The sequence below is a fragment of the Epinephelus moara genome, chromosome 1, assembly GCF_006386435.1.
Source record: "Epinephelus moara isolate mb chromosome 1, YSFRI_EMoa_1.0, whole genome shotgun sequence".
Taxonomy (NCBI): domain Eukaryota; kingdom Metazoa; phylum Chordata; class Actinopteri; order Perciformes; family Serranidae; genus Epinephelus; species Epinephelus moara.
In genome coordinates this window covers 18,805,859-18,832,872 of record NC_065506.1, presented here as the reverse complement: position 1 = coordinate 18,832,872, position 27,014 = coordinate 18,805,859, and the positions used below count along the sequence as shown (strand labels likewise).

Genomic DNA, 27,014 nt, shown 5'->3' with positions numbered 1-27,014 from the left:
AACCGGGAAAACCTGATTAGAGGGCCAGAAAGAAAGAGCTCACTTCAGCAGTCTCAGTGAATCAACAGTCCCAGCCAAACAGAAACAAAGCACACAGCCGGGCTAATTCAGTCACTCTGCCACAGACACAACTGTTACTAAAAACACAATTGACCCTTCCTAAGCACCGCCCCTTGTCACTCTGTGCTCCAATGACAGTTGAGTAAACTTAGGACACGACAGAATCTCAGTCAACTTTCCCCTTTCCTGTTATACTATATGCTTTGTGCTAGTCTCATCTATATTGAAAAGAAAAGCAAATTTTCAAGATGCTTAAATGACTGACTGTCACAATCTTCACATCACATTGTATAATACTCACATCTCAAGTTAGCTAATTAGCTAGCTAAAACATAGCTACATCAAAAGGAGTGAGCCAAATGTCAGATCACCAGCGTCAGTCAGGGTTGCTTCCTCTTTATTTCTGTGGTAAGGTTAAAGAGATTTGAAAAAAGGATAGATAGGTTGGTTGCTGAAATATTTTGAAGGTGACATGAATTATTGTTAGCCAGAAAATATCAAGGCTGTTTATATTATCTCTGTAGGGCAAGGGTCATTTTTTCTTTACAGAAAAGAGAGACTAGATCAGCACCAAGCAGTAACCCCCAGGGCTGAAAATTGAAGCCAACGCAGAAATGGCAGAAACTGCAGAAACTGCAGTTCCTTGAGTGGCCACTTGGAGGTGGCTTCAAAAGCGAGTCAGTCCCCTTAGACCCCCATGTTAAAATGCCCAACTTCACAGCAGAAATAAACATGTTTACAGCGTGGAACAAAGTTTTAGTCTGTATAGCTAATTTCATTTTATTAAGGCTTAAAGTTATGCATGATAAATGGTGGGGCTGCTTTGAGTGACAGGCAGTCTGCAGGTAGTGTCCTCAGGTTCTCAGTTAAATCCATCCCTAGCTTTACCATCTTGTCTGAATATGATTACTTCTGGCTCCAAAAATCTGAGATGGCAACAGCCAAAATGCCAAACTTGATGTTTCAAAATGAGAGTCCACAAACCAATAGGTGACAACACGGTGGCTACATCTATTTTTTTTTTTTTTTTTTTTTACAGTTTATAGTCAGCACCATGGTTTGTAGTCAGTAATAAAGAAGAAGGAGACACATATCCTACAGTGCACAAGTAACGTTGACTGATATTCTTGTCATCCTCTGTCTCTAATTTTCCTTTTCTATTTGAGGCCAGAAACCTTAATTCATGTTGTTTTGTCTTGTTTATTAAAGTTAAAAGTGTGACTATATCCTTCCATCACATATTGTAGTCCTTTGATGTTGGCTTCTTGACGCTATATGGCCTAATGCCCTGAAACTATTTAATAAACACTGCGTCACCCAGCTAAATGAAACTGGCATCAAGCTTGTCTAACCTACAGTAACTAAAAGGGAAGATGGGGACTTAGGACTGGTCAGTCTTTTTCTGTTTGGTGTTTCCTCGATTCTGTTCAACCTGATTCATTTAGATAACTGGAAAATACAGAGCGGTGTACAAATGTAAACTAGAAAAAGCAAAAAATCTGATTCAGTCAACAATAACTAAGCTGATATAAGCCTTACAACATGGGGCTGTTTCAAAGAATAACATTTACTTTAGCAACAATGGCAAAGCACATGGCACTGGTACATAAGGGGTGGAAGCCAAGCCAGAATAAAAACATTAAGAGCAGGTGGAAAGTTGTTAGTACTGGTTTTTCCAATACCATAGTATGATATCAATTGATTTGAACTGATACCAAATTTTTAAATCAGTGTAATTAGCTTTGTAGCCTGAACACGATGTGTGACACCATTAAGACTACGCTAAAACTGTGTAACAAATGCTGAGTACAATGATACCATGAGCTCCTCACATAGCAGTCCAAGCTCACTTCAGGGGCCTATTTGCACCTTCAGCTCAGAAAATGGGTAAAGCACCACCTGCAAACAGCAGGACATGTAAACAAGCACACATGGATAGTACCATGGTCCTGGCGGTGGAGGCTTCTCAACAGTAAAATGCACACGACATACACACCCTTGACTTGCTTCACATTCCTTAGTCACCCCCTCCGCCGCCCTCTAAATCTATGCTTGAGTGTGAAATACCACAGGAGGGTGGTCTCTGCACTTTTAACTCCTCACCTTTCTGCCCGTCCAGCGTGCAGCTCAGCTGGTCAGTCAGCAAGTAAATGAGGCCTGATAAAGATCAGTTCTTATATTAAACCACACTGATATTAAAACCTGTCACATGTCCGCAGGGCAGTGCTCGTTGAGGTCTGTAACTAACTTACGGCTGCTGTCGCCGCTTCTGACCGTGGATCAAATTTAGGATGAACTCCCTCCCCTAAAATAAAACCACTGGATACGGTTACATACTCAGCTCCCACTAAATAAAGTCCCCACTTATTTTTGGCCTTCATCTGTTCCACTGATCCAGTAATAAGGCTAGCAAGCTGAGGGGAAAAACATCTCCCATCACTGCAAACACACATAAACAGGTACCCAGGCATACAAACACCAGTGTTTTAACTTTATATTTGTTTAAAGTACAAAAATTACAGTGGTGCTGAGAGCTGATCTGGGGTCTGAGCCTTCTGATAATTGGATATTTACATGGGCAAACCTATTATGGAGCACATCACCTGCTCCCTGCAGCACAACACTGCCTCTCCTCGCACTGTGTTTCAGCAACAACTACCTGCAAGCATTGCTCCTCCCATTCATTTTGTGTTAACCTTTTTTTCTCATTGCATCCTCTCCTTTCTACTTTTTATTTGCCAGTTTTCATCACTCCTTCTCCCACCCTCTCCTACTCTGACATCCTTTCCTTCTTACACCTCTTCCCACTTCATTTCCCTTTGTCACTCTCTCCTCTCCGTCCCTGTCCTCGCCTCTCACCTACCTCAGCTCCAGCCCTCTGCCGTAACTCGACACTTTCTCACAGCGAGCGCCTGACTCTGCCAAGTTGTTTCCCTGTGTTGCTCCACTGTTGCCATGGCGAGACTCTCTGTGTGTATGCAGGAGTGTGCGCGCGTGTGTTTGTGCTTGTGTGTGTGTGTGTGTGTGTGTGTGTGTGTGTACAAGTGAGCAGTTACGTACACTCACGTTGGTGTAAACTACGGCCCTGAAGCTTGTGTTGTAGATGGTGTGTGTGTGTGTGTTAGAATGTGTGGATTTAAGCACACTAACTTTGGTATAAACTGTAGTCCTTTGAAAGGTTTGTGATGTGTGTGTGTGTGTGTGTGTGTGTGTGTGTGTGTGTGTGTGTGTGTGTGTGCGCGTGCGTGTGAGAGAGACAGAGAGAGAGAGTGTGTCTGGCCAGCATGTGTGTGCAACAGATGTAAAAACAGGAGCAATGGTGGTCAAGGTCACAAGTGGGCCCAATTTATCTGGCAGTGGTTTCCCTACTGTGGTACTGTGGCACCATGACCTGGGATCTATGGACACATACACACACACACAGCGCAGCTCACACAGGCTTGCTGTTTGCCCAGCACACTGGGGAGGGCAGAGAGAGCCAGGGGGCCGGTTGACTGTTTGTTTAAACAAGGTCAATACATGCGCACGCACATGCGCACACAGACGCACACACAAGAGCGTTTACTGTATACTGCGTGAGGGCTGTATATGGCCTTGCTAGACTGGTCCAAACTCAATTCCTCTTATTCCTTCTATCCTCCCCCACTCTCCCTCTCTCTCTGTCTCTCTCTCTCTCTCTCACACACACACACACACACACACACACACACACCTCTCTGCCTCTCTCTGTCCCCCTCTCAGTGACTGTTTTCTCGCTGTGCGCTAAGCCTGATTACAACAAATGAGAGCCAAGCTTCCAACATGTTTACATCAAATACAGCCTTGGGGCAAAGCAGCACTAGCCCCAGCCAGTTCACACAGTGCAAACCGCATGGCTCTGCATTGTTGTCTGTGTGTCTCCCCATTATGGTAGCCAGTCTGAGAGAGAGAGAGACCTGTCAAGGCAAAAGTTTCACCGTGGCACAAGGCAAGAGGGCAAGTAACAGGAAAGAAAGCCACTAAAACAAAAGTAAGGAGAGATGGACAGACTAAGGGAAGGGGTTAAAACACTGAAAACGTGAGAGTGAATGACAGTAACAGAGACAGACAGCAATGGGGTCATGGCCATGCATTCAAGCGCTGGGATCAAAATCATTTAATGCATCCAAGTCAGTGGAAATATAAGGCTGCCTTGGACGGCTTCTGTCATATTCTCTTTCAAATCCTTGTTACCAGACACCATGGCTTCAATTAGATTTACTGACTGTCACAACAGCTTTAAACATGGACATAATATTTTTTCCAACTGTCAGGGTTTTTTTGAGACTTGTGTTCTAATGAAGCACAGTCCTAAGCACTGTTGGTGTGTACTCATTTGTTTGTGTGCTGTGCACTGTATGTGTGAGTGTGACTGTTTCTAAACTGTATCTAACAGCCTGTTTCTGTTGTGTCTGCCTGCTTCAATGCTTAGCAGCAGGTAATACCAGAGGGGCTCCTTATATTTGTGTGGGTGCAGCAGCGCTCAATTGCTGTTTAAATACGCACAAGGATACCTCAGCAAGCCAGAGAGGCTTTGGACTTACATGTCTCCTAGCAACAGGTGTACCGATTATGGTCTGCAGCTAGCCCCAGAGGAATGGCTAAAACAGCTAGTCAGCTAGGCACAGATGTAGTGAGCCTGCAATGTACAATTATTTCAAAAAGATCCAGCGATCAATCATATTGCAACAAACTGAGGACCATGAGGATCTTTTCTAAATACAGTGGGAACTTCATACAGTGATCACATCAGACCTGGTCAAACTGATCACTATAAGCAGATGATTATTAACCCCAAATTATTTCTATTGGTATTTTGGTATTAACTGAATTTGTAATTTTTTTGTCATTCAAATTCCCCTCACCAAGGGCTTGCTCAAGGGGGGCCCTGCGTGACTGGGCATTATCAATTCACTTGATGAGGACAGCTTCAACCACAGGTGCTTTCCCCATGTGCATTCGTTTTCTGTCCCCACTACCAGCATAACTGTTTTTGTTGTTTGACTAGACTAGACAAGGTAGCCTGAGTTACACCAGGTTTCGCTGCTGCATCCCCTAGGCTCGTTTTGGGTAGTTTGTCAGAAGCTTCGATGAGATCACATTTTTAAATAAGAGAAAACTACTTTCTTTTCCCATCATGATTTCAATATGCAGCCAGCACCAGCCTCAGGTAGCAAGCTGAAAGCAGATGGGCTACCATGAGGTTAAGAACTGTGTGGGTAAAGTAAGAAAAAAAGAAGAAGAGAGAATTATTTTTTTCCCCATATGCTGTCACAACGTTGATGAAAAGACCCAAAATAAACACTTGAAGCAGCATTTGCGTAGGATTGTTTGGATGGAAGCTTTTTGACCCACATAAGCGGCTGATCGCTGTAATCGTGATCATTATGAGAGGTCTCCACTGTAACCTCAAAAATGTTATTAACATTTGCACATTATTAATATGCAATATTCAAATTAAAAAGGACTACATGTATACATATATATATATATAGCTACATGGTAAAGCAGAACACTGTTCATTCTTCAGTTGTATTTTTGTAAATAATTTCTTTCAAACATCAGTTCAAAGCCTCTTTTAGCAACCAGTGGAATATGAGGGGGAGAATTTCTGTTACAGGTGTCCTGATTTGTTGTCCTTTACATGTGAAGAAGTGGTGATTGTTCTCATGGATAAAAGCCCTACAAACACAGATGACTGATGATGGGCTTCAACAAAGCCACACTGTGACAATATCATTAGCCCTGAGTGTCAGTCTTTGCGTAGGAATACGCAGCATTCCTCACAGAACCCTGAGTTATGAATCATGTCTGTCAAAACAATTCAGTGTAAACACTGTCACGCTTTCTGGCCTTTGTTTGTCTGGCTACCACACATACAGACAGAAAAGGGGCTAACTGCTTTGACAATTGCCAGCCAAGGCTTTATGACACCAATCTCTCTTTAGATCACTGATCAGCAGCTGATCTAAACCCTCTCACTTTTCTTATTGGTAAAGCAGTCAAACTTCTGAAAACTGCAGTCTCATATCAGAGCACAAGTTACTGTCACATTAGCATCTCTACTGCTTACTAAAATGCACCACACACTACACTATAATGCTTTAAAAGTCCCAAAATGATACAGGTGGCAGAGTACACACACACAGACCCACAAAGCACCAGCTCACCACATCAGCTTGTTGAAGTGTAATAACAAACATATTGAAATAATCTAGCTATATAATTCTGGGTTGAGCTCTACAATAGGATCTCCACCGTGGCTCATTTGCCGCTTATTTTCTGTGGCTACACTTCTTAACAGCTCCTACATCCTGTGTCTGGGGCCCAAAACCGCAGGTTAGAAATCACTGACCTAAAACTGCTTCTCAACTCAGCCATTAAATTCTACACAGACACGCTGAAAAATTCACACAACCTCTCTCCCTGGGAAATCTGGATGAAAGCCACTGGATGAGAGGTATGAGTAACAAAATGCCTTGTTACTCAAGCCAGTAGACGCCCAAAGAGAAACTTAATGAAACTAGAATATTTCCTGCTCATAGAGGGGGTCAATTTTGAAACCAGTCTCTGTATACCACATCTACAATCCTGTCAAAAGCACTTGCTGGGTGGATCCTTCATAACGACAAAACAGCATATCAACTGAAAAATTTTACAATGGGCTGCTACATGTGTAATAGGTGTTTGTTTTAATATAGGGGGACTTTTTATTGTGTATGCTAACCACCCAGTTATTTTATTTTTCTTCTTTACACTTAAAAAAACATTTGAATTTTGTGTTTTTATAGAATTTTATAGAAATTAAATTTCAAAACTTGCCACAAACAACACAAACACAAGGCCAGTAGCCTCACAGTTTGCTTCACCATAATCTGATCAGTCAAGCACCTGTTGGGACTCCCACCTAAAGGCGATTGAGCGATAAAAGCCAATAGTTGGCCAAACACAGGAAAACCAGGTAGTGGTGCCTACATGGCAGGACAGAGACATCCATGAGTTTGTAAACAAAGCCTGGGCCTGTCTGACAGAGTCTGCCAATGCCTTGTCGGGTATAGATTATGTTACTGTGAGACAGAGCTTGAAGCCAGTACTCCACCTGCTGAAGGGGAATAGCTTAGTAGAGTGTACAGACGTCTCAAAACTGCAACCAAACATTGCCTGAAAGAGAACTACTGAGATCCATCCATCTTTCACAAAGGACATTTAGCACAGGAGGAAACCTGGTATATGCCACAAAACTACCCTCAAGCTTTCTGATCAATTGCAACTTTTTCTAGTGGCTACCATCACATGTACTCCACCCTCTATTTCTTTAGGAAGTCACAACTCGATACAAACTGCTTCTGAGGGCTCCACCTGCACTAGTTTTTTATTGTGCCGTCCCAAAACATTGTGCTGTCAGTGCCAAGAAATCTTAATTTGCTGACTTCAAACCGGCCAGATGAAGACATCAAATGTATCCAGAGACAAACAACAGACACAGCCTGACAGTGTGTTGCCCAGTGGGTGGGATGAAAAACACTAGGTCAGAGGAATTCAGGGTTAACACACCACGGAGAAGACATCATAATAACTCTCTCTTCTTCCTCATACACACTAACAGAACATCACAAACTCTTTTTGATCGTTAACATATGTAAACTAGACGAACCCCACAGCTCCGTCTTCAGACATGTCTTGTTTTTCTGTTGACACAGCAGCTCAGTGGTGCCTTGATCTGGGCAACAGGGTGGCCGCAAAAGGAAGTCATCACCCTGTCCAGATGGCAGCTATGCCGTCATATGGTGACATCACGCCACCAGAGTCAAAACCCAAGGAGAATCAAAGTCCCACAGAGCACAGAGGCATAGAAGTACACTCTGTAGACAGGACAGTCGCTGGAGTATCAGCAGCTAATGTGTTTTTAGACCTCTAGCTGTACACCAATATTTGCTATCATAACAATAAAAGGCCCCTTCTTAATGTTGCATGCCAAAATTTTTAATGTTTATCATATCTAAAATATAGTCAAATGTGTCCAATCTATGTATTTAAATTCTGTGGCAGAGAAACTGCAATCACACATGTTGGCACATGTGTCATTCAACCTTCAGGGACTAGCTTGCTTCACACCTACAATGCACCTGGGAAACATGATATGTGCAATCTTGTTAACGGTTTCAAGTGGTCTGACCCCCTTACTTCCAACATATACTGGGTCAAAACACTGGCTGAATGACTTTGAGTTCCCCTCCGATAATGTCCCATGTTTTGGCTTCTGAGGTGTGTTTTTATTGTTTTAATTTTAACATAGATGTGACCTTTTATCCAGCATCTCAACTTTTGTTCTTCTGATAACCTCAAACAATACTACAAAGCCCATTGCATGTGTGTGTGTTGGTTTTCGTGTTTCTATGAAAACAGTAATGACATCACAGGGTGAAGAAATGACCTTTCAATGTGGTACTTTTTTGCACAGAGCATCAAAAAGACGCTAAGAGGACCAACAATAGAGGACTGAGTGTTTAGTAAACAAAGACTGATTGTTAGACCTGCTGGACAAGTGCAGATACTATCACATAGCACAAGCCAGCTGTTCATTTTATGTTGATTGTCAGTGTTTTGTAGTGCCTGCACTATAAAAGCACCCCGAAGGTAGGTTGTGTAAGACTGTAAGCGTATCCTAAAATATTCTGGAGTAAAGCGTTTTCTGTAAAATATGAAAGATCTTCAATACAGAGGGAATCAGTAGTTATTTCTGGATTAGCAATGTAAAACATTGTTATTGATTTCTTCAGTTTAATATTACATATACTTTATAATCAAACACATAATTAAATAAAAAACAGACTCACTGGCTCACTCATAAAACTCCTTTACCGACACATTTTCTATCGCAGGGCTCTTGCAGGGCTCTGCAAACCACTGCTCATGGCAAGCAAATGTTTGTGTGCTTCTCATGCTCTGTCTGCTCCCTCTGTCCGTGACAACACATTGCTGCTTGGAAGTGCGTTCCAGCAGAAATATATTTGATTCTCATTTTCAGCACTGGTAGTGGCAGCTACAGGATGTCTACGGAGGAAACACTGACCTCTTTCACTTTTCGTAACTACCTGTACAGGTCTAGGCACCCGGCCAAATCACTTCATAGGAGATTTATTATATGGCAATTTATCAAGAACAGAACAAAGTAATTTGTAAACCTTGCTCACCTAAAACAAGCACGAGTGGCAATAAACTTAACTTCTCTTGTGGCTTATCATCTGTTTTTGCCCCCTTGACCTAAACTGCAGTTAGCTTTAATTGGAGTTGCTTTAGATTCTAACCCCAACAAAAACTAATAATCATAATAACATCAAACAAAAACATTAAAAAATTAAATGTTTGTCAGCCATCTTCACACTAAAGTAAAACCGACTGCACAGCTATAACCAAACAATTCCCTCTGGGGATGAGGAATGAGGGCAAGTGTGGCAAATGCTTGGTTGAAAACATTTGACAGCTAAATTATGCATCGTCACATATGGCAGGATAGAATCTTGGTCTAACTGAGGTTGAAATGGTTAATGATTGGCCTGGAGGGAGCCTGCATGACTGCATGCATGAGGACATAGGCTGTTTCTAAAGCAACAAATGGCAGTAATTTGGGCTTCCTTGTTGTTTCAGGAAATTTTGTGTCCACAGCTGCTGGATTATGTTTTTTTTTTATTGTTAAATCTTGTGTATATTGTGCATAATGAATGAGTGTTGACTGAGTTAGCCTAAGGACAATCCTACTTCCCATCTGTAGTCCCAAACAATGACAACACATGCTGCCTGCAATCAATAATAACAAAAGAATAATTAATACTAATAATTATACATAAATTTAGCTGAGTTTCCAATGCATTTCACATGTCTTACCACAAATATTAAAAATTTCATTTATATTTTCAAGAACATTTACTTTCACAGATTTGTCACATGGGGTCATGGTGTACCTGGAACCAATAATATACTGTATTTAAAGCCATAAACAAACTAAACTCACCAGTGATAGCAAGTTCACATTTAACTTCATTCAAATTTTACTTATTCACTTTCACAAAATTTGACAACGAAACATAATGTAGGCACCACTGCAATGCTGCTAAAGTAGATACAAGTGTACAAGTCTGATTAGACAGCTGAGGGAACTGTCAGTCTGAAGACAGCCATTGATGGGCTCTGCGACAATGGTCACGGTCCAGCTCTAAGGCCCTATCCTAATCATACGCACAAAGGAAGCTTGTCACTGTGTTCTTGAAATATTAATGGGACAGAAATCTTCCGCTATTGCTCTTTCTCTCTCGACCTCACTCGGAGAGAAAAGCAGCCGTAGCTCTGTGTCGGCTCACCTAGTCTCTCGCAGGTGCTATCAGATGACCGACCAGCTCACTGGTCTATAGTGGCAGCTCTCTTGGCTGCCTGCTTGTCTTCCTGCCTCAACAGGTTGACTGACAGTCTTGCTGTGGGAGAGGATCCATGTGACAATCCCCACATGCAAATATGTCAAATGAAACCCTAAATGTAATGCTCATTCACAACAGCCAGCTGATGTTTGAGCAATAAGGCTGAGCAATTGCTTATCTGTAGTCCAATGATGTAGCATTAGTCTTAGTAATAAGTATTGATATATTACATGTGGATGCTAAAGTCCTGCAACTTCACAGGAGGCAGAAGATGTTCCTTTTGTTATTTAAATATTGCCATCTGTGTTAAAAGGTTGAAGGATGTCTCGCTGTATGAACTGTGAGGACAGAATATATTTCACTCACATGCAGACTGTAAACTGGAAAACAGTTTCAGTCTCTCAGGAAGCCGTTGCTAAATTCAGCAAATAAGTTGGGCCCAGCTTACTTCTCTTCCTTTCGGGTTTGATTTCATCACTGAAGGCTGCAAGAGTTAGCTGTGTCGTTTACGCAGTGGGAGCTGGATGATAAGTGCTCGGTGCACAGGGTCTCACTTAACTAATGCATGGCCAGCGTCATGTTAACACAGACAGTAAATCAGCCATGACCTCAGAGGGAAATTCAATCCCTAGTATGGTATAGACATCAGTGCTCGTATTTTGTTTAATGGAGCAGAAAACCAAGGTTAATGTTCTGTAAAAGAGATTTTGGTCATTTCTATTCACAAGATGTCAGGACAAATGTTTCTCACTGCCAAGCTTGTTAGCATTTGGGTAATGTCTTAGCTGTTTCGGGGTTTCAACTACAAAATAGTGGAGATTTCTGGCTGAGCAGCAGTAACAGCCTCAGACGTGTGAGAAAATGCCCAAATGTGTTACCTTGACAATTGGGTGGCCACCGGATGCTGCTTTGACGGCTCCTCGGCTGCCCTCGGTCTCATAGTGCGCTCGGTGGTGGGCTTTGGGTTGCACCTCTATCTTCAGGTCATACTGGCCAAACTGGCTTGGCAGCGGCCAATCTAGAGGGGGCAGTGAGGAGGTCCTGAGGAGAGAGTACCACAAGCATGCACACACACAAAGAGGAAGAAAAGATCAGAAGTTTGGTCGGAAACTATGAAGTGCTGTGTTAAAGATTCATTCAAAGCACAGAGTGGGTGGAAAAGTTTGTGGTTGTAGTAATTGGTACACACTGCCCTGAAGCTTAAGACTGAGAGCACAGAATCTTATCAATGGTGAAGGAAGAACATTTTAACAGCTCTAACAGTAAGAATTTCCCTAGCGAAACTCTGCCCGGGTACACACACCTTCACATTTTCCGTATTTAAAATGAATCTGTACATATGTTAATCTATTTGACATCACAGAGTAGGGTCACGCAAAACAACTTCTCTTCTCTAATTTATGGACAATTTTAAAGGACATCCAAAAATTAAAAATGGGGTATTCCCATTTCATGGTCTGAGACAGCATAATAGGTGTAAAATGGGGGCATAACATGCAGTGTACGAAGCCCCACCAGAGAGTGAATCACTGGAATGCCCACATGCATTAATCATGTTCTTAAACATAACACTTGTCATAGGTCAGGTTAGGACTTTAAGGGTGAATCATTTTCTAAAGGGGCTTTTCTTTATGAGTCTTGTGTGTGGGTCAATGAATGGGTGGTAGGCTGAGAGTGTCTGTCAGACAGTGAGTAAATTATTGTGTGCCTGTGTGTGTGTGCTGGGTTTGTGTGCCTGTGTGTGTGTGTGTGTGTGTGTGTGTGTGTGTGTGTGTGTGTGTGTGTGTGTGTGTGTGTGTGTGTGCGCATACTGTACCAGTGTATATTTTACGTGTAGAGCACCACAGGGGCTGGCATTGTGTGTTTTTCCTCCCTGCCTCTCTTTTTTTTTATCTGTGTAGGCCACAATCATATTTGAACAGCTGCACTCAAAAATAAAGCACTCAATGGCCTTCTCCACAGAGAAACTGGGTCTCTCCATCTGAGTGCATTAGATCAGTTTATCCGCAAAACATTTTGTAAACACTGGCATCAACCATTAGCATCAACCAAGCCGCAACCTTTTCCAAATGTTGCCGTATCTATTGTTGTTGATTGTGGTTTATTTAATCATATTCAAGTAAATTTCCGCAAAAATACTAAAAATAAGCCACAATGATTTTGGAGTATAGAGCCACATCTCAAAATGGCCATAAGGGGAGATAATCTGGACCAAATGTATATCCTTAAATCTTTAAATGTTACCAAAACAAATCTCCATAAGATGGTTTTCTTGAGATTAATGGTTTACTTGGCTTATGTTATTGGTTTACTTTTTTTTAGACATACATTTGCAAATTTAAGTCTACCTTTTTATTCTACTGTGTAATATCTGTACTGAACTTCTACAGTACATGTTTTAATTTGACAAGGTGCTTGAACTGTAGTAAAATCCACAATGTAAACCTCTGTCACTCCTTGACAGTGTACACAATTAACTATTCATGATCCAAGACACCTACTGTAGGGCAGCACAGGCTATACTCTATGTGTGTCATCCAGGTGTTTTGTCTTGCAACAGTTACTAAGTGCAATTGGTTTTTTTTTTAGCACAGCAGTATACACAATCATAAATTAAAGTGCTCGTGTCCGTGTGTGCATGCACACTCCCATGGTGTTCATGCATGTGTATGTGTGTCTCTACGTCTATGGCTGTGTACATTAGGCCTGAATCAGTGAATTGACTGCAGCTGTACATGCTGCCTCATGGGCCAAGAGGCAGTCCCCTATGCTAGACACTGATCTCTACCACAGTGTTGGCCACTGTGGGCTCTTTGTGCACCCTGTCACACGGTGGCATAAGCCTCTATTTGGCTCAATCCAAGACAGTACAGGCTCCTAGCATGCAAACGCACTGAGTCTAAACTACATGATAGATCACTGACAGTACAAATAATTCTTCAGGGAAGGTTTGTAAAGTTTTTGCCAGCATGGCTGGCTCCCTTAATTCTTCCCCTTCCAAATGCCTGTCAAGTGCGAGCTACGTGCAGACCAATCTGATCAGACTGAATTAAAGACATGTGTGTCAGGCTTTCAGTGGAGCCATTTCACTTTTTAAACGGCCTTACAGACTGGCACCAAATCCAAAGGAAAGACTGCATTTTGGGATGAAAAGGCATGTGTCTGATATTTTGTAGAAGTTAAGAGCATCTAAATGCAGCACTGTGGTTACAAATCTAACTGAGCCACACATATGACATGAAAAGTCACCTCAAACCACTTTAGGTTGTAAGTTGTTACATTAAGCTTAACCGGCCAGGTCGAACATGTCAAATTAGATTATAGGCACGTATACCACAAATAGTTGTCATGATAGCTCATGACATATCCTCCTTCAAAAGTTAGCTTTTGCTGTGTGGTTATCAGTTCTGAGGAACTGTGATGATGAATGCATAGTCTACTGCAGTGTTTGAACAGACAACACCTCTGCCCAATCCCTTTAAGTCTGACTCTCAAACAAGGTTTTCATCTGACAGCAGCTCTATCTAAGATCTAACACAGTGTAAAAGAGGCATCCTAACCCTTATGTTTCCCTCCCAGCAGCCATGACATAACCACCCAGGAAGTGTGCGTTTGCATGGCTGCTACGGTAACAGGAGTAGAAGAGGACAGAGGAAATATGAGCTTTGTGACGGAGCAGAGCAGAAGCAGTGGCCTATGTCCTGCCACAGCATAACCTTTCTCAAATGTCTAAGCCATGGTATAGGGGCTCCCCGTCCAATCACATTCCCACAACACACCAAGCCTTCTCTATAGTTTCCATCATCCCAATAGCACCCTTTTCATCCAATGAATTAGGTTATCTTGCATCTACACATGTTGCATGAATGCAAGGCCCAGTCATATCTTAAGTCATGAAATGACAACTTGTGAACAGGTGTTATTGCATTACAACTATTAAATTATTTCCTGCAAACTAGTGCATCTCATCTGCTGCTTGCCCTATGGTATACCAGTAAGCATACATACAACCTCTAAACAATAATCCCATCAGTACCTCCGCTGCTGCCACCGTATGAAACAGCATTTCTCATCTCAAAGAATATCCCAATCAGTTACATGTTTTTCTCTCTGTCACTCCCGCTTTTAAGATTCACACACAAACAAATACAGCAAATTACCAAAACACTTTTAGTTCTTTCCTGGACAATTTCTTTGCTATCAAATTCTAGTCTATCCTCTGCTTACTGACAGGATCTGCACATACTGTATTTGCCAGAGTAATAGTGGCCTTTAGTTAAAAAAAAAAAAGCTTTCAGCAGCCAACTCATAAGAGTGCCACAATAACTCATTGTAGACAGCTCAGGGAGAGAGGCATGAGAAGACTCTAGGAAGTAACTGTCTTAACACCCTACCAATTTTTAATCCCACCCACTCTAACCCAATCCCACCCATTCCACCTGGGCCATCTGTTCAAAACACCACTAACTCACATATGCATGCACACGGGCAACTCAACAAGCTTCCATCTCTTGGAGCTTACACCACCTGTCATGCATGAGCCAGTCACATCTAAAAATTGATTTTTTTTTTTTTTTAAGTCTAACCTGTATTTACTTACAAGGGCAACGATGAAAATATCAAAAGGCGGTGCATCACAGAGCTGACCCTGTTACCCTGTTATTGTCTGGAGAGTGTTAGGTCTATGTGAGCAAGCATTTGTGTTATGTCTATGCACATGTTTGTGTGTGTGTGTGTGGTGGCCCCCTTGCCATATGTGCCCTGTGCTGATTTACAGTGCTAGGGGCCAGTGCACACAAACAAGGCCACGTCTTCATCTGCTGCACACATTGGAGAACGGAGCAGACTCCTCTCCTAAAAAACTCCATTATGAGTTTCTGATTGCACCCATCTCTCTTTAATGTGGAGATTGGTCCTGTGTGTTTGAGTATGTGTTTAAAGGAGTTGGTGCTGTGTGTCCCCCTGTGTTCCCCTCCACACACTAATAAACTTGTATTACTTGTAATGATGTAATGATGTAACTAAGTCAGATTTATACTGCTGATACAAAGCTCAAAGTTCCCCCGTTACTGAACATTGATCGGCATCATCCCATCAACGGGCCTGTTATTAATCTGATGTTCTATTTGATACAGATTTACTGCACTGCTATGTTTACACTTCTCTCCAAGATCAAAAAGAGTTTCCAAACTTTATGACACCTCACAACACTATAAAAACATTCACCACTGAGGTCTATTGTTTGGCCTTGACCAACTAATTGCTGTTAACACTGACAAAGAGGTTGTTATCCCCACTCCACCTTTAGTTTTTGACTCTAAGTTAAAAACAAATTTAAGTTTAAGCATATAATCCATCAAAAAAACTATTCCACACTAATACTGCAGTCACAGCGGTTGCTATGTGTTTCTCAAATACTGACAGGAAGTTGAAAAGAACAAATGGATTGCAACAGAAAGTAATTTCAGCTAGTTGAGAAAGTCCTCACTGACATTTGAAAAGATAAAAACATTTGAGTTTTCCTGTCACTTCCTCTCCCACTGAGTCATCGACATCTGCATGAATAATTTGTTAAAATGGATTTGATGACTACATCTGTGAAATAAAGCTGAACTGAGGAAAGATGGTTCATTTTCTCCTCAACATCAGTATATTTACCTGAATATAGGTGTGTGACCGGGCTTGGGTTTATTCCATGAGAAGTGAGAGGGCACTGAGAGGAACTGTTCCCCAGGCCCATCCTTTTTCAGGCTGTGCAGGCCTTCGTCTGAAGGAGAATCTAGATTAGGAGACATATTTCCTTGGTCATCTAGCCCCAGGTCCCCTTTCCCACTCGGCATAGACGTTCTGTCTTGTGAGGTCTTCCTTGTCTTGGTTGGGATGTCTGCCTCAGATGGGCAGCACTGGAAGGGGGACATGCCTACAGAAGGACTGCTAACCCAGGTGTCCTCCGTCACGCTGCCCCTAGGTGAAGGTCCTGGCGTGGGTGTGGGTGAGTGATGAGGAGACAATGAGCCGGGGTAGCAGATGTCAGCGCTAGAGTGGCGCCTCTTCCCGCAGGGTGAGGTGGGACGTGAGGAAGGCCTAGAAGGTGGCCGCGGGCTAAGCCAATTTTCATCAGTGACACTGGTGCGTGGTGAATGACAGGGGGACTGTCGGGGTGACAGGCTGATGGAGTGGGAGTGGTGCACGAAGGCAGGGTGGTGGTGCTGCCAATGGGGCTGCTCCTCCAAAACCCCACTACTGGTTTGAGGGGAGGCACAGCCTGGGGAAGTAAGCGGAGAGCCCAGGGTGAATCGGGCAGCCGCTTCATTTAGCTCTGAGTCAACATCGTCATAGACGTGTGAGAATGATTCACAGGAGGAGGCATCAGAGAACCAGCTCCTCGAGGATAGACTGCTGCATGGACTAGGGCTAAGTGAAGAGTCCCGGTATGAGTGGTCCAGGGGCAAATACAGGTGATCTCTGGACAGGGGCCTTTCACCGTGGTAGTCCCCATCAGGGCCATTGGCCCTCATATCCTCCTCATTGGCATCCATCTCCTGCTGGCAGCTGGGGGAGATGGAAGTGATCTGGATACTGGGGCACTCAAAGGCCTTTGGTGCCTCCACAGGAGCAGAGGGCAGCAGAGGGGAGGTGCCGTACTTGGAATCTTGTGCTTCATAGCTCGGAGGCTCAGATCCTGGTTTGTGTGAGTGAAGGCGTGGGGAAGTGCTGATGATCTGGGAGTGGGACTGCATGCCATGACGAGGCAGGCCAATAGACTGGTGGTTGGTTACCATAGACTGGGGCTGGCCCACATTTAGGATGTAGAATGACGTGTTGTCATCAGGCTCCAGATCTAGAAGAACACAAGAAATGAAAGATTAAGATACATAGTCTGTAGAAAATATTTTCAGTTACTACAGAAGCTTTTTTCACTGATCCTTAATTTGACTTTATTGTGTCAATGAAAGTACAATAGAGATGACTATTGGTAGGAATATCCAGAGCAATTCATATCAAGCCATTCAAGAGCTTATGCTTGAAACACATTAAAAAAAAAACACCAGATTTTAAAGACTACATGTTGGTTGTGTTACAGCTCCTAAAAACACATGCTTGGGATCAGTTATGATACCTATGAGAGGCACAGCTAAGGTTGTGTTTTGCAGATCAGACAAAAGCACTACTAGGCATATGGCTGATACATCAGTCATTTGATCTAACCCACCCTTCATCATCCAGATCCAAGTCAAAATCAGTAACAAGCAGAGCAGAAATGAATAGAGTTTAAAATGAATAATGACATATTCATCCCAGATTAGAGCCTCTGTTGGCTCTTCAATCCAGCCCATTAGATCCAAAATGAAACACCGATTACGAGCCTAAACTGCCAACTCAAAGGCAGCCAAGATACTGAAAGCATATTGTATGCTACTCTTTGGGTAGCTGTATATTTGTGCCTTGGGACTCCAGACCAGAGAAGTGGTCTGGACTTTATTAAATTTGCTTTTAAAAGAGATGAATGGAGATGATGTAATTGGTCATTGTTACAAGTCAACCTCCTGATACTGCATTCCTGCTACAAGTAATGTATTCACCCCAACCAGGACTAGTCTTGGGTCTGTAGTTACAATAATTGCATAAAATGATTTAGTCATATTGCGCTTATGATTGAGCCCAGTTTCAGGAAATTAGAGGCCAGAGTGTTGCTGGGTAGCGGGCAGTCATACAGGCATTGTTCCAAGAGGGATAACCGATGAACAGCACTACTCAGGAAACAAATTCACACAACGGTGCGTGCTGTCGGCTGTCATCACAGCTAGCGCCGGCAGGCTATTTATACCAAAGGTCATCCGGCACAGGCAGTGAGTACACACACAAACACACACAAACACACACACACACACACACACACACACACACATGCACGCACACAAACAAATAGACAAGAGCCCACTGTCCGCATTGGCACTACTCTGTTAGAGGTTATTGATAAACTTCTACTGGATATGCTCTGCTGCTCTCATTGAAAGTAAACCCCCCCCCACCCCACCCCCACCCACCCAGTGTTCGACATGTGAAAAGTTGATTTCACATGCACAGATATTTTCACATTAAAAACATATTAGGAATCCAAACTGTTATTCCCATATGAAGACTAAGATTTTTTTCTCACTTTTAAACTGATTGTTTACTCTGTACTGAACCACTCACCTAACTAACCTGAATTTTAAGACAAAAAACACACCATATAACCCACTGTGAAGACAATAAAAAGTAAAACAAAGCAAGCATCATGTAACATCAGCCATCCTGTCATGTCCTTTCTTTGGCCTTTTAAGCTATGATGAATACAATTTCTGCTTTGGAAAAAAGATATCCTTCAGAATATTACAAGATGACTAGGCCAAAAATATAAGTCAATGAGCAGTCATTAAACATCTAGCTTAGCTAAAACCAGTGTTGCCTCTACAGGATAATGTTGTGAAATTGCACAGATAAATTGGCTACAACTTGGTAGTAAGTAATTAATAATATAATACATAATAATATTTGTTTCCTCTGACTTTAAATGATAACCACATACCGGTAATGTGACAGCTTTGTCAAATCAGATATTAAAGGTGGTCTTAAAGGAGTCAGTAAAAAGGAAAAATGTTTTTGGTTTCTGCCCTCCTATCCTCTCTATTCATCAGCAGCAATGGAGGCAGTAGCAGCAAGTTCTTTATTTATAGCAGCTCGGCTTCGCACTGGCCCTGCCTGCCTGTCACAAGACCCAGCAGTGGATCCTCTGACGACAGCATCTGACTGACTGACGAGGAGCAAGAGAAGGACAACGAAGTGGAGAGGAAGAGAAAGAGGCTGTGAGGAAAACAAAGAAACTATGATAGCCTGAATCAGGAAATAACATGAAGAGAACAGAAGAAGAGAGACAAAAAGAACAAAGAAATACAGGGCAGGACTGAGACAGAACCACACACCTTAAGACAGGGAAGCATGCCAAAGCAAGCACCCTTTTCCCATCATCTACACTGCCTTTACACCATGCCATGCTCACAGAAAACAGAAACATCACCTATAATTTCATAGTGATTTGGGTTTCTTTCATCTTTTTCTGGGTTACAAAAAGTTCTCTACCTGCTGTAATGATGATACAGCAAATCCATCTCATGAGTGTCCCTTCTTTTTCCTCTATAAACTAATAAAAAAGAAAAAACTAACTACATTTGCAAAATAAATCACTATTAAAAGCATGTTTAAACAATTTGCCAAAGGGCGATGATTTACACATAGAAATTGGAGATCTTCTCTCCAAAGAGTCTATAAGTGACTGAAAACATGTGCTTCATATATTCTATGCACCTACTACTATTATTTCTTTGTTTCTCCCCGTAACACTTGCTAGGAATTCACATTAAATGCAAAAGCCACATGTAAGACATGTAGTCATTTGCTTAATTTTGTTTTATTTTATTTCCCCAATTTGTCACTTTTCTCATCTGGGTTGCTGCTTAGCTAAAATAAAAACCTGACAAGCTTGTTTCAGCTGTGTTGAATCACATGAAGAAAACATTTAATACTGATATCTCAGGGTTGGGTAGGGCAGTCCCAGCTGCTGACACAGTAATGAGCTGCTGCCTTAGTAAATTATGTGCTAATTACTAACAAATTGCAGGTGCAAACTGAATGAAAGACGCAAAGAAATTTGCCATGTGCCATGTCAGTAAATCTGGCAATGTGTTTTTATAATATATTCTTTTCTGTGTGGCTTGATTTGTGTATTGAGTTGTTTTGTGAGTAAATTTTACGTAGAAGACAAGTCTGTTCGTTACAATTGAATATTATAATCTAAAAAGTAGAAGATACGACTAAACAGTCACAGTTTGTGCCTTGTACAATTTCCTCCAAAAGTAATGGTGCGCCTAATAAATACAGGGCATAAATTCAATCTTCACGCTTCAAGTCAAGCAAAGCACCTGATGCCAACGAGGGCTCACGAATCCTTCATGAACTGATGCAAGTTTCATTAGAGATCCATTCATCAATGGCTACCAATCAGCCAATGATCAATTGAGAACTTCTTGCTGTATGAAGAAAAAATAAAATGAAAAGTTTCAATTGCTGGGTCAGGTAAGCTGTCAAATGTGCTACAAAGAGCAGCAGTCACTAGAAACCAAAGTAGGCAGGTTGACCCCCGGGCACTGATAGTTCATTTCTGATGTTGTGCTTTGAATTTTGGAGCCTGTGGTTACAGTGTCACGCTGTTTAGCATTTACCACTGAGAAGAAGACACAGTATTACTGCCATGTCTAAAAATGTTCGCTGCCAGTGGCAATGGGTGACCAGCTGAGTCACCAAGTATATAGTATCATGTAATTAATCTTTGGATAAAATGTGTGATACATCAGAATCTTCAACCACATCATGGTGTGCTGGAGTCTTGGACTTTGTATTAGATATCTGTTGGCCTAGTAACTTGTCACTTGTCTCAGTCTCCTCAGATAACAGATTAGAAATCCCTCTGCTGAGTTGTCTAATAGTGTCAGTGGTATAACATTCATTTGACATACTGAGATCAGATTAATCACTTTTATTTTTCATGTTGTTTATCATATTCTCTTGCTCTGTGTGTGTTCCATAGTGGCCGCATGCTTATTTGGTGGGGGTAAAAAATGACAGGGAAAGGAGAAATGCCACAAAAATCCATTCACTTTTCGTCTTATTCCTTTCTTATATATACCAGGTAGACAGACATTGTGAAGAGAGGTAACTAGCAGTGTTACTGAGATGAGGGTCAGACAGGGGACGACCATGTTACCTGGCCCACAGCCCTCTCCTTGCCCTGAGATAAGATTAGCCTGCTACCTAAAACCCTCCAGTGTGAGGAAAGGGGTGGGTGGTGGGAAACCCCCCAGTCAGAGCCAAACACCAGTCACCTCAGGACAGGAGGTCAGAGAGGAGAGAAGGAGGAGAGAAGAGAAGCAAGGCAGTGGTACTGCTGTTTTATCAATGGCCTTGGTTGCAAAGCCCCTGCACTGTTCCTGAAAGCCTGGTGCGTCACACACTCCTCAAGTATCCATACATCAGACAGCCAATCCGGTTAAATAAAGATCTGTAAGAGGCTTTGCTGTACCTAAGATAATAATAGCTCCACCTCACTGGGAGATGCTTTAGTGAAGCGCGTCTTTGTGGCTGTTTGTGACACACCACAAAGACAGTTGTGCTCTCACGGTAACCACAGGGAACGGCCTGACCCACTGGTGATGGTGGCATCCACTTTGGCTCCTTGACACAAAGCTCAACAGGCCTCTGGCTGACCGTCACACTGCCTGGGGATTTTCGCTTGGGGGATAATCCTGTAGAGACTCTGTTCCTCCCTCCTCCTACTCTCACTGCACACAAAGTGTGTCAGGGTCCTGTGACCGGCAGTGACACACAGGCCCACATTCTGAGAAAGCCCAGTTTACTACTGAGGGAAGGAAGGATTTGTCTCTCCCAGAGAAGATGACAAGCTCATAACTGCAGCAGGATCTTTCTATCTACCTCTCTTTTTATGTAAATGTGCAAGTGTACAGGTAAAACAGTGTGGGTGGTGTATGACTGTCTGTATGTTCCTGTGTACCTGTGGTTGTGCCTCAGTGCCTTCCTGTGTGTTTTTGCACTTACTGTATGGGTATAGGTGAGTGTTCTTTTGTGTGTATACGTATGTGCGAACACCCCAACACATATTGTTGTCTTAGGTTACCCACTAGCCCCAACAACATGTGGTGCTGGAGCTAGAGGGTAACCTTAGCCAGGGTTCCCTTTGTGGTGGGCAAGCAGGTTGATTAGAACAGGCTCTGCTTACATCCCCTGTACAGAAGGCTTTGTGTTCAGCCCAGTCTCCTCTTTCAGCCCTCCTCAGGAGCTGCTGACCAACAGACCAGAGCAAAAGTATGCCAACACGCCATGTACTATGAGCCTCACGGGATTAATGGTATACAATTCATTAAATAATCAATTTACACATTTAACCATAAATCTAACGTTTTTGAATTCTGTGGTGTGTAAAACAAGTGCAAAATCTGATCTGTCGGCTGTCCTTCTCACAGACGATACATCTCTGTTTCTACAAATGCATCAGTCTACACTGACTCAGAGATGTGCTGCAGGAGAATAGACAACTGTTTTTTTGCTCTGAGTTAAAGATGCACCAATTCGACTTTTTCTTTAAAATTTAAAATCTGTATACCTCACTGTGTGGAATTTGGGTTCATTTTAATGTTAGGTAACAACAGGGCAGGGGTTGCTGTGGCACTACAAACTGAGTCAGAGTCCCACTGTGACGTAATGAACAAAGCTGAACGCAAATACAAATTGATGAAGAGTGAACACCTTCAGTAATGCACTGATTAATTTAAAGTAATTAAATTATAACCCATTTTAATTTGAAAATAAAGACAACCTCCTCTTTTGAAGCACAAATGGTCTTAAAAAACCTTGACAGAATTAAAAATCTTAATATATATTTTTAATATTTTGGTTGATGTAGATATTTGCAGTGATTTCCTGCAGAGCTCACGAAAGCAAATTTAATTCCTTCCTCCTGGGTTTTCCAAGAACTCTGCGGCTGGCTCGTTGCCTACATTTCCAAACACAGAGCCTGTGACGCACATACACACACGTATTGTAACGGTTGGCCTACACCTGTGGCTCTAAACCTTCCTGACTGGGTCTGTGCCAAACCTACTGGTGATCCCTCAGTGTGTAGGTGGTTGGGTCTGTGTACATATAAAATTTAGTGAAAGTGAGTGAGAGAGAAATCCAAAAGTAGGGGAGAAAGAGGCAGGCTGGATTTATCTAGAGTTATGAGGTACATATCATATATACAGTCGAGTCCTGAGGTATGGGTCTCGGGTCAATCTGACATCTGCAGGGCCTTGTTACTGTCTTATCCTGTAAAGTTATGTTAGGGTTACATCAAAAAGCCTTCCTGTGCCGTCACAGCAGACTCACCAGCCAGCAGAGGCTTAACAATGGCAGCCTAAGCCAATGTTAACATATGCCGGCAGCTAAATTAAGCTCCTAATTAACAATCTCATGCCGAGATAACATTATGGGATAAACATGGAGTGCCAAGTAACCACCTGAGCTAAATACCCACCAACGCACAAAGATCCCTTTCAAACACATCACTAATTGCCTTTAGAGTACATTAATTCAGTACTCTAAAAAAAGACTTCAGGAAATGTTGAAACTTACATTTAAATCATAATAATAATAATAATAATAATAAGCTTTATTTATATGGTATTTACTAAAGTGCTACAATAGTAAAAATAAATATAACTTTTCAAAAAACAATGAAAATCGCCGTCTGGTGTAAAACACTTCCTGCGCAGGCAAGCATTTAGTTACAAAGCTAGATTTGCTCGAGGAAGGACTAGTAATTCAAAGACATCAAGCACTTAAAGAAGCACTACATGACATTCAGAGTGTATCTATGACTCAGAGTCTGATTCAGGTTGTTTGTATGGGGTTTTCAACATGGAGGTGGCTGAGTCAGGGGCTAGCAGCTAACAGTGCTAACAGCCCAAACAGTGCTAACAACAGCAACAATGCTGACAGAGAGCTAATGATGTTGACTGGGGGGACACCAGAGGGTGGGCCCTGCCGCTATGCTACAGCAACCATGCCGTCCTGATATCAGCAGTAACCACCATATGAGCACAGAGCAGAGCAGCAGCGATTAGCTAGCCAGTGGGGTACACACACAGACTCACATGGACTCACATGCACGCAGGCCGCACCCTCTACCACAACACACAACAAAGGAGCTCGGATCACAACACACACATGGTAAGCAAGACTTCATTCTCTCTTCAGGATGCCATTACTCCGCTATAGCTTTGTTAGAATAGAATAGTAAATATCTTTATATAGCAATTAGTTGTTTTGCTGCTATATGTTATTGTTCTGAATATCGTACACAGCACCTTTAATATCAGACAAACACTAGATAATACAGTCTTCCAGGTTTTATCAAGGTGTTCAGCTAAATGTTGACAGAAATATAACTCAATGATGTGGTTTAGGATTATATGCCCATTAAGGAGCACACTACACATATTAGATAATTATGACCAAAACCAAACTAGAGCCACATTACTGGTGATGACAATGCTGATAGTCCATGATGTCTAATTCCAAAAAAAAGATAAAACTAGATGGCACAAATATTTATCTAGCACTATTCAATAGTTTCTATTGCACTTGCATTTTTTATTCAGTGAGGTATCTGACATTTACTGACCCAGTAAACGGCCTCATCTTTGCCATATATCATCTGTGAGTGTATTTACATTCATATAAGAAATTGTGTGATTTTGCAGCAACTTGGTTTCTTTAATGTCATGTAAATAAGAAACCTGGTTTATTACTTGTAGATTTAAAAATAACATAGTTCACAGTACAGTTAAAAGTGAGTCAGGAAAAAAAGTCAACACGTCAGTTTCCAACAGCAGGTTATTTCCAAAATTCAGCCACACACACAAATGAAGGAAAAACATAAGAGCCTGTCTTCTCATCTGCAGAGTCATACACCACAAATTTATTTCATTATGCCAACCTTAGTTTAAAAATATGGTAGGTAGGGGGTGGTGGACACATCTGGTTACTGAGCAGTTACATGTAAAGACAGGTTTTTAGTAACCAGGTTATTCCAGTGCATCAAAATGCATGCTGCAACTCCCCCCGAACTTGGTTTCTCCCAATAACCCGGTTTCTTGTTAGGCATGTAAACAAACAATGTATCAGACGGTTCATGTATGTATTGGTTTTCAGTGGAGCAGGAGAGCTACAGTGCATTAGAAGATTGGCCTCCAAGGCAAACACAAGCTGCTTGATGGCCTGCAATAACCCAGAGCAGATAACATCAGAGGCTACTGCTAGCAGGGGTGACATTTAAACAATCTGTCAGGGCTGACTGTGCATGTATCTGAAAAAGTCAGCCGCAGGGAGAGGGGGAGAGGGAGAGAGGGAGAGAGGGAGGGAGAGGGACAGGCAGGGAAACAGAGCTTTTGTGTTCCTTTATGTGTGAGAGAAAAAGAGAGAAAGCTAAAGAGACAGAGTGTGTGTGAGAGAAATAAAGAGCAGAGACAGACAAGAAAGAGAAGAAAGCTGACATTTGCACACTGTTGGTCTTAGTAGTGAGGCTACAGTATATACACACCGCTGATTTATGTACAAGTGTGTCAACCAATATCCTCCACTGTATTAACTATGTTCCTTGAATATCCAAGCATCAACAAAGTAATGCTAGTTATAGAGATGTATTGATATTTCATCAATATCGATATATGGGACTGGATATCGTAAGTGCTGTCTTTTCCTGGTTTTAAAGGCTCCATTACAGTAAGGTGATGTAATTTTCTGAATTTACCAGCCTGTTCAATTATTTGCCTTTGCAACTTATTACTGGTGATTAATCATCAAAAATCTCATTGTGTAAATATTTTGTGAAAGCACCAATAGTCAACCCTACAATATCGTCCAATATCCACATCAAGGTATTTGGTCAAAAATATGTACTTCCTAATCTCCTAATCTCCCTAATTCAATGATCAATGTTCCAATATCACCGATGCAAAGTGAAAACATCGATCCATATGGTCATCTTTAGGATACGCTTTTATTTTTAAAGTCTGTGTCACCGTCAAACAGCCGCAGGCAGATGGCAAGCAGCAAAGAGAAAGACGATGAGGATAACATTATGTACTCCGGAATAAATCAGCAGTGTGGAAATAATTTGGATTTCTGAGAAAATACAGGTCAACAGACGGAGCACATGGTGTATGTAAACAATGCCATTACGAGATAAAACACAACGTACCTGCCTGGACGGGAATCTTACTCTACTAACTTCTCACTACAGCAACATTAGCTGCTCTGTTTCAACAATGTTCGGCTGAAAAAACTTGCATGCAGGCTGAAATATCAACTGAACAGAGCTCTGTTGGGGGATGCAGAGACTTAAACCAATGGTGACTAAGAAAAATGATAATCATGTTACATGTAATTTCAGCTAGGCTACGCTAATTTATGCAACATAAACATGCTAAAGCTAATAATGTGTGACTAGCAAAAAACAATTGTTTTGTCCATGAATCTTGACAGTTTTTACTAAGCTGAATTTGCTACCTCTGTTAAATGAATTCATTGTTAATCCATGTTTTATGGCTGTTGGGAGAAGTTTGCCTTCAGGGCGTCATATGGATTACTGCAGATTTATTATGTTGATCTGTTCTGTATGACATCTATTGCACGTCTGTCCGTCCTGGAAGAGGGATCCCTCCTCAGTTGCTCTTCCTGAGGTTTCTACCATTTCTCTTTCCCCGTTAAAGGTTTTTTTTGGAGGGAGTTTTTCCTTATCCGCTGTGAGGGTCCAAGGACAGAGGGATGTCGTATGCTGTAAAGCCCTCTGAGGCAAATTGTGATTTGTGATATTGGGCTTTATAAATAAAACTGAATTGAACTGAATTGGGCATATAACATTGTCTC

The 27,014-nt window shown here is 42.0% G+C and overlaps 1 protein-coding gene across 1 annotated transcript in view; it reads right to left on the bottom strand.

The window, feature by feature from the left end:
- Window positions 1-27,014, bottom strand: part of nfatc3a (nuclear factor of activated T cells 3a) — a 69,070-nt gene that overhangs the window by 30,007 nt on the left and 12,049 nt on the right. Inside the window, exons 2-3 of the mRNA XM_050044643.1 lie at window positions 16,149-17,331; window positions 11,369-11,531 (exon numbers count right to left, since the gene is read on the bottom strand). Of these exons, the coding sequence (XP_049900600.1) occupies window positions 11,369-11,531; window positions 16,149-17,331 (1,346 nt within the window). The remainder of the gene's footprint in view (window positions 1-11,368; window positions 11,532-16,148; window positions 17,332-27,014) is intronic.